Consider the following 14,195-nt stretch of genomic DNA (forward strand, 5'->3'; position numbering starts at 1 on the left):
TACAGCCCCTCCTCCTGATGTCCCGCCTTCCACTCCCCATAGGATGGAACTTTCCCTCCAAACCCATGACAGACAGGTAACATCAGTGCTGTATGTAACACCTCCCCTCTTTATAAGTTGTTTTGTAGGGGGAAAGCTAAGGTGCTTTTCACCAAAAAACAACCTGGACCCAAAACATACAAAAACAGTCATATAATAACATACAATACCATACTTACTTATACTTACACTCTATTAGGCATTTAAACATTTACCATTAACAATACATCAAGTTACCTTTATTCATACAAACCAACATGTTTAATAAACAGACACATTTGACTTTTTGTCATCAAAATATATACATAGTCCATGTTTCTTTCGCCGTCTTCATTCTTCGGGTCTTCTTGACAAGGCGTCAGCAACACAGTTCACTGACCCTCTGACCACCTTCACTTCCAAGTCATAGTCTTGCAGATTTAAAGCCCACCTCATAAGTTTACTATTGTGGGATTTCATTGTCTTTAACCATTGCAGTGGTGAATGGTCAGTGCACAGAATAAAATGTCTTCCCCAGATGTAAGGCTTGGCCTTCTGGATCGCGTAGACTATGGCCAGGCACTCCTTTTCCACGGTTGCCAAATGTCTCTCACCTTTCTGGAGTTTCCTACTCAGGTAGGACACTGGATGCTGGTCACCATTCTCATCCTCCTGGCAAAGAACTGCTCCTACCCCGCTGTTAGACGCATCGGTGTAGATGATGAACTCCCGGTCGAAGTCAGGAGCACGCAGCACTGGATACTGGACGAGCGCCTCCTTCAACCTCTGGAACGCCGCCTCACAGTCGCTGGTCCACGGGATGCGGTCATCAGTCTTCTTCCTCGTCAGATCGGTCAGCGGAGCCGCAATCTCGCTAAACTTCGGGATGAACTTTCTGTAGTAGCCCACCAACCCAAGAAATGATTTGACTTTTTTCTTGGTGTTGGGTCTGGGCCAATCACGAACTGCTTCTATCTTGGCCTCTAGGGGTTTTATCACTCCTCCCCCTACTCTGTGACCCAAGTATTTTACTTCTGGGCTACCCAGCTGCAGTTTGTTCTCTTTGCAGAGCCTAGGCCAAAGCACTTCCTCCCCTGGGTCAAAGTGCCTCTCCCTGCCTTCCTGGTCATCCCAAGTTTTCTTTCTGACCTTTTGAGCTTGCAGGGTCTCTGCTGCTAGCTCTAGGTTTCTCTTTAGGTCATTCCTCAAGGTGTCTATGTATGTCACAACGTCTTGTGGGTCATCCTGGGTGATCTGCTCCCAATTTTGTTTGATCAAATCAAGGGGCCCTTTCACCCTTCTCCCAAATAAAAGTTCAAACGGACTGAACCCGGTACTGGCTTGTGGCACTGATCGATAAGCAAACAAAAGGGATTGCAGCTTCTGGTCCCAATTGTTTGGATTCTTTGCCAAGTAAGCCCTAATCATGCGCATTAGAGTCCCATTGAACTTCTCAGTTAACCCATTACTTTCAGGGTGATAGGCAGTGGTTTCCTTGTGCTTAATTCCACAGATTTGCCATAACCGTTTCATGAGCTTCGATGTGAACGATGCGCCCAAATCTGTGATTATTTCTGAGGCAAATCCCATCCTGGACATATACCCCACCAAGGCATCTGCCACTGTGTTAGTTTCAATGTTAGTCAAGGGAATGGCTTCAGGGTACCTCGTGGCATGGTCCACAATGGTGAGAATGAACCTGTTCCCCCTCTTTGTGGCCTTGGGCAAAGGTCCCACAATATCCACCCCTATGCATTTGAACGGAGTGTCAATCACAGGCAAAGGGCACAACTTTGCTTTGGTCCTGTTGCGGCTATTCCCCTGCCTTTGACACACATCACATTGTTTACAGAATTCTTTGATCTGCTTCCCTATTTCAGGCCAGTAAAAATTCTGTGTGATTCTTTGCTGTGTTTTGTTCACCCCTAAGTGCGCAGCAAACATGTCAGAGTGCCCCCTTTGTAAGATCATGGGGCGATACTTTTCAGGTACCACTAGCTGACTTCGGATCCCATCTCCCCCTTTTGAGATATTCCTCAGGGTCTCTCTATACAAAATCCCCTTTTTCTCTAGAAATCTCACTGGGGTTTCAGGTGTTAGCTGGGCGTCAGTCACCTGTTCAAAACACTTTTGGAGAGTGGCGTCTGCCTTTTGCTCTTGGCCAAATCGGCTGTCTGTGGTTAAGGTTTCCACCACAGCTTCTGAACTCCCCTCTGCTTCCGTCTCGGGCTCATCAGTACCCCCCTGAACTGTCCCCGTGGTGGCTTGTGAACGTGTAATCACTAGCACCCGTTTCACATGTTCAGCCAGGTCATTTCCCACGAGCACGGCTGCTGGCAGAGTCGATGAAATCGCTAGCCGCCAAACTCCCCTCCAGCCTTGAAAGTTCACAGGCACCTCCGCTACTGGCAGTGAGATCACCTGTCCCTCAATCCCTGCCACCTTTATGCTCTCATTTGGGATTACATATTCCCTAGGAATAATATCTGGATGGCACAGGGTCACCTGGGAACAAGTGTCCCTCAGCCCCCGATACTGATGGTCAAGTATTCCTACGTCCACCCCTGCGGTTTCAAACAACTGAGAATCTGTTCTCACGAGCAAGCAGCGCTTGACCTCCACAAGAGGACCATTTTCCTCAGCCTGATCAGCAGATGTAACTGTCCCAGATTGAGTAGCCATGGCAACAGGCTCCCTCAGTGACAAGGGGCTTTGCTCTTTCTGGACACAGAACACAGCTTTTGGCTTGGTTCCACTCGAATCCTGAGGCACAATTCCTTTTAGCTGCTTTAATTTCTCACACTCTGAGATTAGATGGCCCTTTCCCTGACAGAAATAACATTTTCTGCTATATTTTGAGTCTTTCTCATCTTGTTTTGGTTTTCCCTCCAAAATCTGAGGTCTTGGTTTCATGTCTGAGGGCTTCCCTTCACCATGGGCCCCTCCCCCTTGCTGGTTTCTTCCTGGTCCCTGAGAGTACTTGCTGTAGGTGTCTTTAGGTTTCCCTATCGATTTCCCCTCACCCAAGGGCTTTCTTATTTGGGAAATAAAATCTGCGATCTCGGCTGCCTCTGCCACAGATTTCGGTTTCCTTTCCCTCACCTGGAATTTCAGTTCCCCATGCAGGACTGAATAGAACTGTTCCAGCGCTATCAAGTCTTTGAGCTGCTGAAAGGTCTCTGTCCCCTCCTGAGATAGCCATTTCTCTAGCAGCCTCACCAATTGGGCCCCCACTTGGGTAAAAGTCTGCTCTGGTTTTTTGGTGATTGACCTGAATCTTTGCCTCAGCTGTTCCGCATTTATCCCATGTCTTGCAAACACCAGTTTTTTAAACTCTGCAAAATCTTTCATCAGTTCCTCTGGCATCTCTGAATAGACTTCGGCCAGGCTGCCACTGATTAAAGATCGCATAATGGTCATCTTCTCAGTTTCCCTCACTGAGAAGTCCACAAACGCTCTTTCCACCAAGGAAAAGAACACCTCAGGACAATCTCCCTTGTGGTACACAGGGAATTTCTTCAGGTCAGCTTTAGACAATTGGCCTCCCTCAGAATCCCTATTGTTATTATTGTTCTGATTCATCAGTTCCAATTTTCTTAACTCAAATGCCATTTTCTCTCTCTCCAATGCCAATTCAAATTGTCTTTGTTTCTCCCTTTCCTGCATTTTTTCTCTCTCTAATCTTTCCTCCATTTCAAATTGCCTCATCCTCAGTTCATGCTGTTGGGCTATGAGCATTTTTTTGAGTTCTGGGTTCTGTTCTCCCGTGCTGTCATCCTGCACTGAGCCAAATTCATCCTCAGAACCTTGGTCAACCTGGGGGTCTTTCACTTCACCCATTTCTGCCATTTGGCTTCGAGTCAAGGGCATAATCCCCCCCCCCCAGAACAGGCTGCTTTCAAAAGTCAAGCCTCAAAATAAAGCGACCACTTTTTTTTTTCTCTTTTGCCTCAGAACCAGCCTTCTTATAGATTGCTGCTGTTCTTCAGCACTGACTTGCAACAGTTGCGAGCCAGAGTCTACCCCCCTCTGCTAGGCCTCTCAGCAGGCAGGCTAGATCACTGCTACTACACAGTTTTGCCTCAGCTTTTTCCCGCCAAAACAGATTGCCTCAGAGCTCCCTAATCTAGTCCCCAATCTGAGGTTACACGTTCTTCTACTAGCGCACCTCCCCGTGAGGTACACCTAGAAGATTACCTACGTGCTCTCAGATTGTCCCTGACTAGACCCCCCTTGCTCTGGGCACTCTTGCCAAGGCTTTGCTGGACCACTGGACAACTGGACCAGTCGTATCCCACACGCTGGACACCAATCAATGTGACAAACCCAGACCTACTGGAGGATGCCACAGTTTCACTAAGCTGCCACCAACCATTCCCTATAAGAAGTCACACAGACCAGGGATGGATTTTCAACAAATAAAAGAATAAGGTTTATTTAAAACAACACACAGGGAAAATAAAATGATCAAATGAATAAGATACAGTAACGTGGCTGAGTCTCAATCATACATACACACAGTTTGGTTCACACAGAACACTTAACTTGAAGCACAGACCCTGAACCTATCAGTTCTGGCTAACCATACAGACACCTGAACCTATCAGGTTGGTACTGACTGACACACAGTAGTACCCTGTCTGACACACAGACTCTCACTCAAGCTTCTTCTCTCAGCTCTTCTCCAGCTTCTCCTTCACGCTTCACATATATATACAGTACAGCCCCTCCTCCTGATGTCCCGCCTTCCACTCCCCATAGGATGGAACTTTCCCTCCAAACCCATGACAGACAGGTAACATCAGTGCTGTATGTAACAAGGGCCAGTCTGACTTCCGACAGGAGGGCGTTGCAGAGTTTGGGAGCAGTGAAAAAGAAGGGGCTGTCTCCCATGTTGACAAAAAACACAACTGTTTAGTATACTTAGAATCACCTTGATAGATTTTGTGTACTCACTTGTATACAGCGATGTATTCTTTGACTCTCCCTCAGTTTTATTATCAGGGGCGATCGGATAGACGGTGAACCTATACAATGTTCCGGGTTCCAGGTTGCTAATTACTGCACTGGTGGTATCAGAGGACTCATTTCTACGAGTTGCATTTCCTTCTACTTCTATCCGGTAGGTATAGTTAGTAGCATGCAGGTCTTCGATTTTCCATGTTAAATTCACTGTTGTGGTACCGATGCCTTCAACATGAAGCTCAGAAACTGGACTTGGCTCTGTTCAAGAAAGAGACGATTCCTTATTTTTGACTCTATATTGTGAATGTAAAAGAGTGTATTAGTGTGTATTATTTAAAAAAATTCTCCCCAAAAGGGCCCTTAAGTTTTAAAATAAAGAGCATTAAAAGCTAAGGAGAATGTTATTAAAATTTGTCTTTAAAAAATCAACCAATGATAACATGAAAACCTAGTACTAAAAACACATTAAAAACAACAGGAACACGACAGTCCTGTTTTAACACCCCCTTCTTAGAGATTTGCTACACCTATAAAGAACTTGATATATTTTTAATGTCTGCATGATGTTCACAGCAGATTCAATTCCTTCCAGCCTATTTCCCACCTAACCAACTTTTTTTCTCACCTCCAGGGGGCTAGATTGAATCATATCTTTTCCCCTGCAGACTTTCTTCGAAAGATGGGGTCATGTCTTCAGGTAATTTTTTCATGTAACAAAAGCACTAAGGGCATGCTTTTCAGGCCAGCGAGAGCATGTCCCCACCCTCACTGCCCTCCAATGTTTTAATATTTTTTAAAAAAATATATGTGCTTGAATTCTAAGGAAAATCATGGTTTTGAAATGGGGTTTTTTGAAAACATTTCTTTTGGTATTCTCTCTGATTGAATTGTAGCATAAAATCACAATAGGATAATTGGCCAGAGAAAGAGATTTTGGATCCGCTCAAGAAAATGGTGTTCCTCCATTTAGTTTTTAATATACTTCCACATTATTACCATATTCTAGGGCTGCTAAACTTTCAAAAGGTGCTAATGTTCTGCTTAATTGTGTCTGTACTGCAGTAAGAGATTGCCAAAAAGTGCCAAAGAATCATGGAGAAACAGGAATTAAATAGGATTAATAAAAATTATACTGTGTTGATCTCTGCTGTATAGCGCTGGAGCGTTGTCTTTATGTGTCCCTAAGTGTCCTTGTGTGTGCAACCTGAAATGTAACGCAGGCTGTGAATCAAATCGCAGTGAAGTCAAATTCTTCCAATTCAGCTCTCAAGCCACATCCTTTGATAGCCAATCACTAAAAGAAGGCGAGTCTGAAAAGAAAGATCTTTGCCCACTTGTGGAAGGACAGCAAAGAAAGGGCCAGTCTGGCCTCCGACAGGAGGGTGCTGCAGAGTTTGGGAGCAGTGAAAAAGAAGGCAATCTCCCACGTCCACAAAAAACACAACTGTTTTGTATACTTAGAATCACCTTGATAGATTTTGTGTACTCACTTGTATACAGCGATGCATTCTTTGGCTCTCCTTCAGTTTTATTATCAGGCGCGACCGGATAGATATTGAACTTATACCATGCTCCGGGTTCCAGGTTGCTAATTACTGCACTGGTGGTATCAGAAGACTCATTTCTACGAGATGAATTTCCTTCTATTTCTATTCGGTAGGTATAGTTAGTGGCATGCAGGTCTTCGTTTTTCCACGTTAAATTCACTGTTGTGGTACCGACACTTTGAACATGAAGTTCAGACACTGGACTCGGCTCTGTTCAAGAAAGAGACTATTCCTTATTTTTGACTCTATATTGTGAATTTGAAGGAGTGTATTAGTGTTTATTATTTAAAACATTTTTCCCCAAAAGGGTCTTTAAGTTTTAAAATAAAGAGCATTAAAGGCTAAGGAGAATATGTTACACATTAAAAACAACAGGAACACGACAGTCCAGTTTTAATACCCCCACTCTTAGAGATTTGCTCCACCTATAAAGTGAGTGAATTTGATATATTTTTTAATGTCTGCATGATGTTCACGGCAGGTTCAATTCCTTCCAGTCTATTTCCCGCCTAACCAACTTTTTTCCTCACCTCCAGGGGGCTAGATTGAATCATATCTTTTCCCCTGCAGACTTTCTTCGAAAGATGGGGTCGTGTCTTCAGGTAGTTTCTACATTTAACAAAAGCACTAAGGACATGCTTTTCAGGCCAGTGAGAGCATGTCCCACTCTCATTGCTTTCCCTCACTGCCCTCCATTGTTTTAATTTCTTTTTTAAAAATGTATGTGCTTGAATTCTAAGGGAAAATCATGGTTCTGAAAAGTCTTTTTTGAAAACATTTCTTTAGGTATTCTCTCTGATTGGATTGTAGCATAAAATCACAATAGGATCATTGGCCAGAGAAAGAGATTTTGGATCAGCTCAAGAAAATGGTGTTCATTTAGTTTTTAATACACTTCCACATTATTACCATATTCTAGTGCTGCTAAACTTTCAAAAAGTGCTGATGTTCTGCTTAATTGTGTCTGTACTGCATTAAGAGATTGCCAAAAAGAGCCATGGAGAAACAGGAATTAAATAGGATTAAGTTAAATAGAAATTATACTGTGTTGATCTCTGCTGCATAGCGCTGGGGTGTTGCCTTTACAGTGGTGCCTGAACTTACGAATGTCATGACTTGTGACCAATTCGAGTTACGAAAAGCTCTGGCCACAAAAGTTTGCTTTGACTTGTGTCCAGAGCTTTAAGATGCGACCAAAAAAAAGGTGCAGAAAAAGGCAGGGAATTTAAACTGCTAACCATTGGTTGGCGAAAAGGCTGCTTATCTGTAGCTCTTTCGCCCCAGTGGTTAAAGAGTGTGCATTCGGAGGAGGCTTCGGACTGCCTGGTATTGCTTTCTGCTTTTTAAGATACCTGTTCTGAGTGAGTACAGGGTTTTGCAGCGTGGGTTTGGGCTGGGGGAGATGTTTCTGTGCTGTGATGGGTCTTGTAGTGGTTTTTTTTAGAGAGTGTGTGTGTTTCTCCCCCTGCTGGAATGGATTAATTGGGTTTCCAATGGGTCTTGCAGTGTTTGCTTGTTTTTCAGTGTATGTTTTTCCCCCCCGGCCAGAATGGCTTAATCACATTCCCTATGAGTCTTGCAGTGTTTGCTTGTTTTTCGGTTTGTTTTTTCCGGACGGAATGGCTTAAGTGCATTTCCGATGGGTCTTGCAGTGTTTGTTTGTTTTTTGGTGGTCCCCCCGGCTGGAACAAATTAATCGCATTTCCGATGGGTCTTGCAGTGGTTTTTTTTTCCAGTGGGGTTTTTTCCTTCGCCCCAAGCAGATTAATGGGGTTTCAATGTATTCCTATGGGAAATGGTGCTTTGAGTTATAACCAACTTGAGTTACAAACATCTTCCAGAACCGATTAAGTTTGTAACTCAAGGCACCACTGTATGTGTCCCTAAGGGTCCTTGTGTGTGCAACCTGCAACATAATGCAGGCTGTGTAAACAAATCGCAGTGAAGCCAAATTCTCCCAATTCAGCTCTCAAATGAAGCCACATTCTTTGACAGCCAACCACTAAAAGAAGGCTAGTCTGAAAAGAAAGATCTTTGTCCACATGTGAAAGGACAGCAAAGATAGGGTCTATCTGGCCTCCCACAGGAGGGTGTTGCACAGTTTGGGAGCAGCAACAGAGAAGGCCCTCTCCCATGTCCACAACCAATTCATTTGTTTTTGTATACTTAGAATCACCTTGATAGATTTTGTGTACTCACTTGTATACAGCGATGCATTATTTGGCTCTCCCTCAGTTTTATTATCAGGAGCAACCGGATAGATGTTGAACCTATACCATGTTCCGGGTTCCAGGTTGCTAATTACTGCACTGGTGGTATCAGAAGACTCATTTCTCGGAGATGCATTTCCTTCTATTTCTATTCGATAGGTATAGTTAATAGCTTGCAGGTCTTCGCTCTTCCATGTTAAATTCACTGTTGTGGTACCGATGCTTTCCACGCGAAGATCAGACACTGGACTGGGCTCTGTTGAAGAAGGAGACAGCTGAATGATTTAGCATGCTGTGGTGTGGTTCCGATAGAGTCTGGTATGCTGCTAACTGTGTGGCCAGCTATCCTCCTCTCAAGCTTTAAAACATTTTCATCACAATAGGAGAGATGTAGGTGCCAAGCAGGCTCAGTTACAGTCGGCAGGTTCATTCACGTTGCATATGCATTCTGTCTTCCACGGCACTTACCAAAGGACAAACAATTTGCAGAAATAATTACATAGTGCTGGATAATTAGTCTGGTGTAAATTTAGGGGCCATTTTTAATACCCGCAATCAATTTGCTTTCAATTGACATAAACATCTGTCACTCCTGTTTGAACAGGGAAAGTTCTGCTTTGTCCTAAACTCAGGCCCACATGCAGCAAGTGAATAAGCTTCTGGAGGGCATCTAACTAGGTCTCTGCTCATTTGCTCTTTGTACAAATGTGAGTGCAGCAGCTAGTGTTGACTAGAGAAACTGAAAGGAACTAAATTCAGGAACTAATCTCAATGTAAAGATGTTATGCCTAATATGAAGAATTCAGGCAAGGAAAAAAATTACTAAATCTCAGATGTTTGTTTCTTATTGTTGCAATTCCTTGGATCACCTTCTGAAATTAAGTTTAGAATTCTTCTGAGTAAAGTTGTCCTTAACTTCAGGCCATGCAATTCACTATGCAACATGTGGCCTACATGACAGACATTGCTAGAGTTTTCCAGGCGGCAAACATTAAACCATAACATAAGAAATAAATCCTGCATCATACTTATTCTTCAGTTCTAATATATATTATATATAGAGAGGGATGAATATATTGCGCCATGTCCTAATATTACTGAAAAAGGGCCGATGCTACAATTTGGGCATACCCTGCTCTGTCTTCTATGCAGAAATGTGTTATTATAGAGTTACAGACTTTGGATATTTCATAGTCTGCCAGTCCAGGATGAGAAAATTACAGAGCATATCATTCCAGCAAAAGAAAAATACTGGAGCAGAGAAGAACACATCAAACTTTGAAGTAATATTAGTATTTTAGGAGTGGAATACAAATAAACAATTACATGAAATATGATGAATTGTAAAGCAATGAGTCATTACAAAATCTGTACTAAGAGTTAATTCCTTTCTTGCCCAGGACATGAAAGTTGCAATGCTATCCTTTCTGGAATGGCCACTCATAGGATAGGCAAAAAATCTCTACCTCTGAAAAGAGATAGAGACCTCTGCCCTTTGAAGAGAAGATCTACCATCAGATTCCTCTCTGTCCAGGACCCTGAGAAAATTTGTGGAGCGCTTACCTCTTTGATAGTGTGGGATATGTGAGAAGGCATTTCAGAAATGAGTCAATGGATTCTAGGATATACTTTGCTAAATTCTACTGGCCCCTCAAAATGCCCCTAAATTGGCAGAATCCCCCAGCCATCATGGTTACAAGCTACTTACTGGCCACACTAGCTGGGGAATTCTGAGAGTTGTAAGAAATTCCACAAACTCTTATTCTAGATCAGTGGTTCTTAACCTTGGGTTACTCAGGTGTTTTTGGACCGCAACTCCCAGAAGCCTTCACCATCAGCTGTGCTGGCTGGGGTTTCTGGGAGTTGCAGTTTAAAAACACCTGAGTAACCCAAGGTTAAGAACCACTGTTCTAGATCATATGAGAAAACGATTTTGTGTTCACTTAAAATGTAAGAACTGCCTTACAAACCATACAGAATTCATTACATGCCTCTTGGAACTTACTTAGACAATCACTTACTTGTTGTAATGACTTCGCAACATGTAGAATTCCCATTTGTAAAATACACAACATACTGTGTACCAGGATCAAGTTCAGATATTGAACCATTCACAAGTAGAGGCCTTGCCTGTGTCCCATTTGCAAAAGTCACATTACTTATTCTGAAGCTGCCAGGAAACGGGATACTTATTTCTATTTCTGACACACGTACATCCGTTAAAGAACTGCATTCTTCACCACCTATACAGAAGAAGGAGCCAACAGGTGCATACGTTTTAGTTAACTAGACTTTTCACTAGTTGATAAAAATATTCTAATAGTTTTTTTAACTAAGCATGGAAAAACAGCCAATTTCCTTCTTTTTTATTTATATTTTATTAAGGTTAAGGGACGGGGAACGTTGCTCACGTTTTGGGATCAGGAAATGGAAAGAAAGTGGGCTTAAACTATTTTCAGAAAGACAGTCATGATGGTCTGTTTCAAGAAAAGAAAAATAAAGAGCAAAAAAAGCAACAATATTGTGGCACTTTAAAGACTAATCATTCATTTCAGTGGGAGCGACACACTCACTGTACAGCAGTGCTAAACAAAATAAATTTATGTATTCTCAAAGTCAGAAACAGACAGACACAGACAGAGTTCTGACTCCTGTCCTCTGAAGATGCCGGCCACAGAGACTGGCGAAACGTTAGGAAGAAAGACCTCAAGAATATGGCCAAACAGCCCGAAAAACCCACAACAACCAAAATAAATTTGTTAATCTTAAAGGTGCCACAATACAGAGATGCTGGGAAATTTGAGTCCTAAGTCTTTGGTACCGAGTCCCAAGCCCCACATCTGAATCCCTATTAAAAACAAACTTTTCCCCTGAAAAAAAAAGAGAGGGGTGGGTGGGTTCCAAGTTGCAAGTCAGGTCAGAGTCATTAAAAAACCTAAGTCGAATCTAAGTTGAGTCACCAGTGCAACTTTAGTCTGATTTGATAGCGAGTCCCACAACTCAAGTCCCTGTCCTTGCCACAATAGGATTGTTCCTCCTTTTGGCTTTAGGGGGTTAAGGAGGAATTTAACAAATATTGCATGATAGTACACGAAAACTGTGCCAGGGCATTTCCATAGGTGAAAAAAAGACATGTAGACTGCTGCATGAACAGGGTGTACTGCATCCTCATTGACCTGTTTCTAGCAACAGAGAAGGGACAGGCTTTCTGCAACTGCTAAGTATCCATGGCGGTCATGTTGTGAACCCTCTGAAGCTGCTGTAGTGCAGCGAACCACAGCATACAGGCTGCAGGCTTGAGATTTACGGAAATAAGGGATATAATTTTAAGGGCAGCAAGCTTGTTACTATGCCTTCCAGTATTTGTAAACTACATAACATGGAAAATACTGAAATACAGAAATATTTCAAGTGACAAGTAAACTGTACCAGTGATCTTGATGGGAGTGGGTAAGGGATCACGAAATGGGCCAACAGTGCAACAAAGTTTTGAAGAACATTTATAGAAACATGGATGTTAGCAACCATCTTTGCTCACTATTATCTATCAGGCATAACACTAAAATGGGGAGAAACTAATAGAACGGTACTTACAAGAAGAAACAGCAGCTTTTATCTGTAAGGAGAGAGAAAAAAGTCCTATTAGAACACCTCAGACACTTTATCTGCAGTGTGAAACACATATTTGCTGTTATTGCAGTAACTCTGTATCATGGTGATGATAACTATGCAAGCACAAAGTATTACCAGAAAAAATAGGAAAAAGCAGTGTGGTAGTTACAATTACACAAATGTAAGAGTAGGCCGTATCTTTCTTGGATCACTAAACAATCAAACATGGGTAAAAATCTACTTCTTAAGGCTTATGCACCAATATTTTATGGATGGTGTAGAAAAATTATAATAAGAGACTCAAAAATTCATGGCAGATATCTGTGCCAGGTCTGCTTCAGGTGAGTTCAAATGCTGGTTCAAGCCCTCCCTCTGGCAGCTTGGTTGGAATGTTCTACTTAGCTTTTCTAGGAAAACTTGAAAGTTTAAGATACATAAAGTTGAAATAAGATGGTGACTATATGTTATTCGGTATGACTGACTATATTTATAAGCATAGCCTACTGCTTGGAAAGCTTTTGTATATACTTAGAGGTTCCCTGATGATGTTATCGATCAACTACTTATCACCAGTCATATTTCTGAATATTACCTACATTCAACTGAATGTTTGGTCCTCACTAAAATACAACCTTCACTGGAATATGCCATAATACATCAAAGAAATACTATATGCACACTAAATAAAGCCTACCTATGGAAAAAAATGAATGAAGATTTCTGAACATGGATCCTATTCATATATAGCCAGATACTTTAAAATGTATACTGTTAAAATGTCACATACAAAAAGGGAAGGTTGTTCTGTAACTGTGTGATCCTGTCCCCCCACATATATAGGTTTGTTCTGAATTTTACGAGGGGCTCAATTTATACCCTTTCTTTTGAATAACTTCATAATACATATTCTTTCTATTGTAATGATCTAACCAGCCAAATTACTTGATAAATATATTTTGTGTACTGTATTTAGTTATACTTCAATTGATTAATAGCAAGTTGCTCTTATTTCCCAAAGCATATATACATGGGGCAAGCACAATAATAAGTGAAAGATTTAATCTGTATAACCTTTTGTAATACTGACAGTAAACCGCTAGAGGCCACAATGAAACTACAGAAGTTTTGTGTAGATATTGAAGCAAGATTTTAAATCTGATAGAGTACAGTTGTCAGTCAAATTTCATTTTGTCAATCATATTTTGTCACATTCAGGATCTAGGAAGGGTAAGTGGATCAGGCACTGGCTTACAAGGAGCAATTTTAATTGTGCTCCCGGCATTTTTTGTGCAAATACTAGAGGGTTTGGTTTTATCCCTTTATCTTTCACCTCACTCCATATGCACTTACATAAATAGCCTGGAACTGATAATTTGGATTTTGTTATTAAAAATATGTTCATTTTGACACATCTACCCTATTTGTCATTTTAAAGTGTACAAGGCTGCCCATGTAATACAAAATTAGCAAAAGTTTTAACAAAACAACAGAAGTTACCACAAAGAACAATACACAAACAGCAGGTTAAAAGAAGTGCTTCGCCCAAAAGGAAGACATCATAGAACACTTTGTATGAGGCTGTTTTTAAAGACTGTTTGGGGGGGGGGAATGAGCAGTAGAAGACGTTGGTTGTATCATCACTGGCAGTGCACTCGAGTAGTTGGCTCTTGACTGCCCAGCTGCCTTTCCCAAAGTGACAATCTCCACAACGAAGGATTTCCTGCTTGGGATAACCTTCAGCCAATTTTCTCCCCCCACTCACGCCCTGGGAGTCATGCTGATCAGAAGAGCAGAAAAAGATACAGGGCTGGCCTACAAAGCTGTGTAAAGAAACTGGGATTTT

General features: G+C 41.9%; 1 protein-coding gene across 2 annotated transcripts in view; it reads right to left on the reverse strand.

Moving 5' to 3' along the window:
- The window catches only part of PTPRJ (protein tyrosine phosphatase receptor type J), a 123,201-nt gene that overhangs the window by 37,401 nt on the left and 71,605 nt on the right, over nt 1-14,195 (reverse strand). Inside the window, exons 2-4 of one of the 2 annotated variants that reach the window (XM_072985684.2) lie at nt 12,335-12,356; nt 10,762-10,983; nt 8,730-8,996 (exon numbers count right to left, since the gene is read on the reverse strand). In XM_072985684.2, coding sequence (XP_072841785.2) covers nt 8,730-8,996; nt 10,762-10,983; nt 12,335-12,356 — 511 coding nt within the window. The remainder of the gene's footprint in view (nt 1-8,729; nt 8,997-10,761; nt 10,984-12,334; nt 12,357-14,195) is intronic. The other variant, XM_078383852.1, reaches the window with a different exon arrangement.

This window comes from Pogona vitticeps, chromosome 1 (assembly GCF_051106095.1).
Source record: "Pogona vitticeps strain Pit_001003342236 chromosome 1, PviZW2.1, whole genome shotgun sequence".
Taxonomy (NCBI): domain Eukaryota; kingdom Metazoa; phylum Chordata; class Lepidosauria; order Squamata; family Agamidae; genus Pogona; species Pogona vitticeps.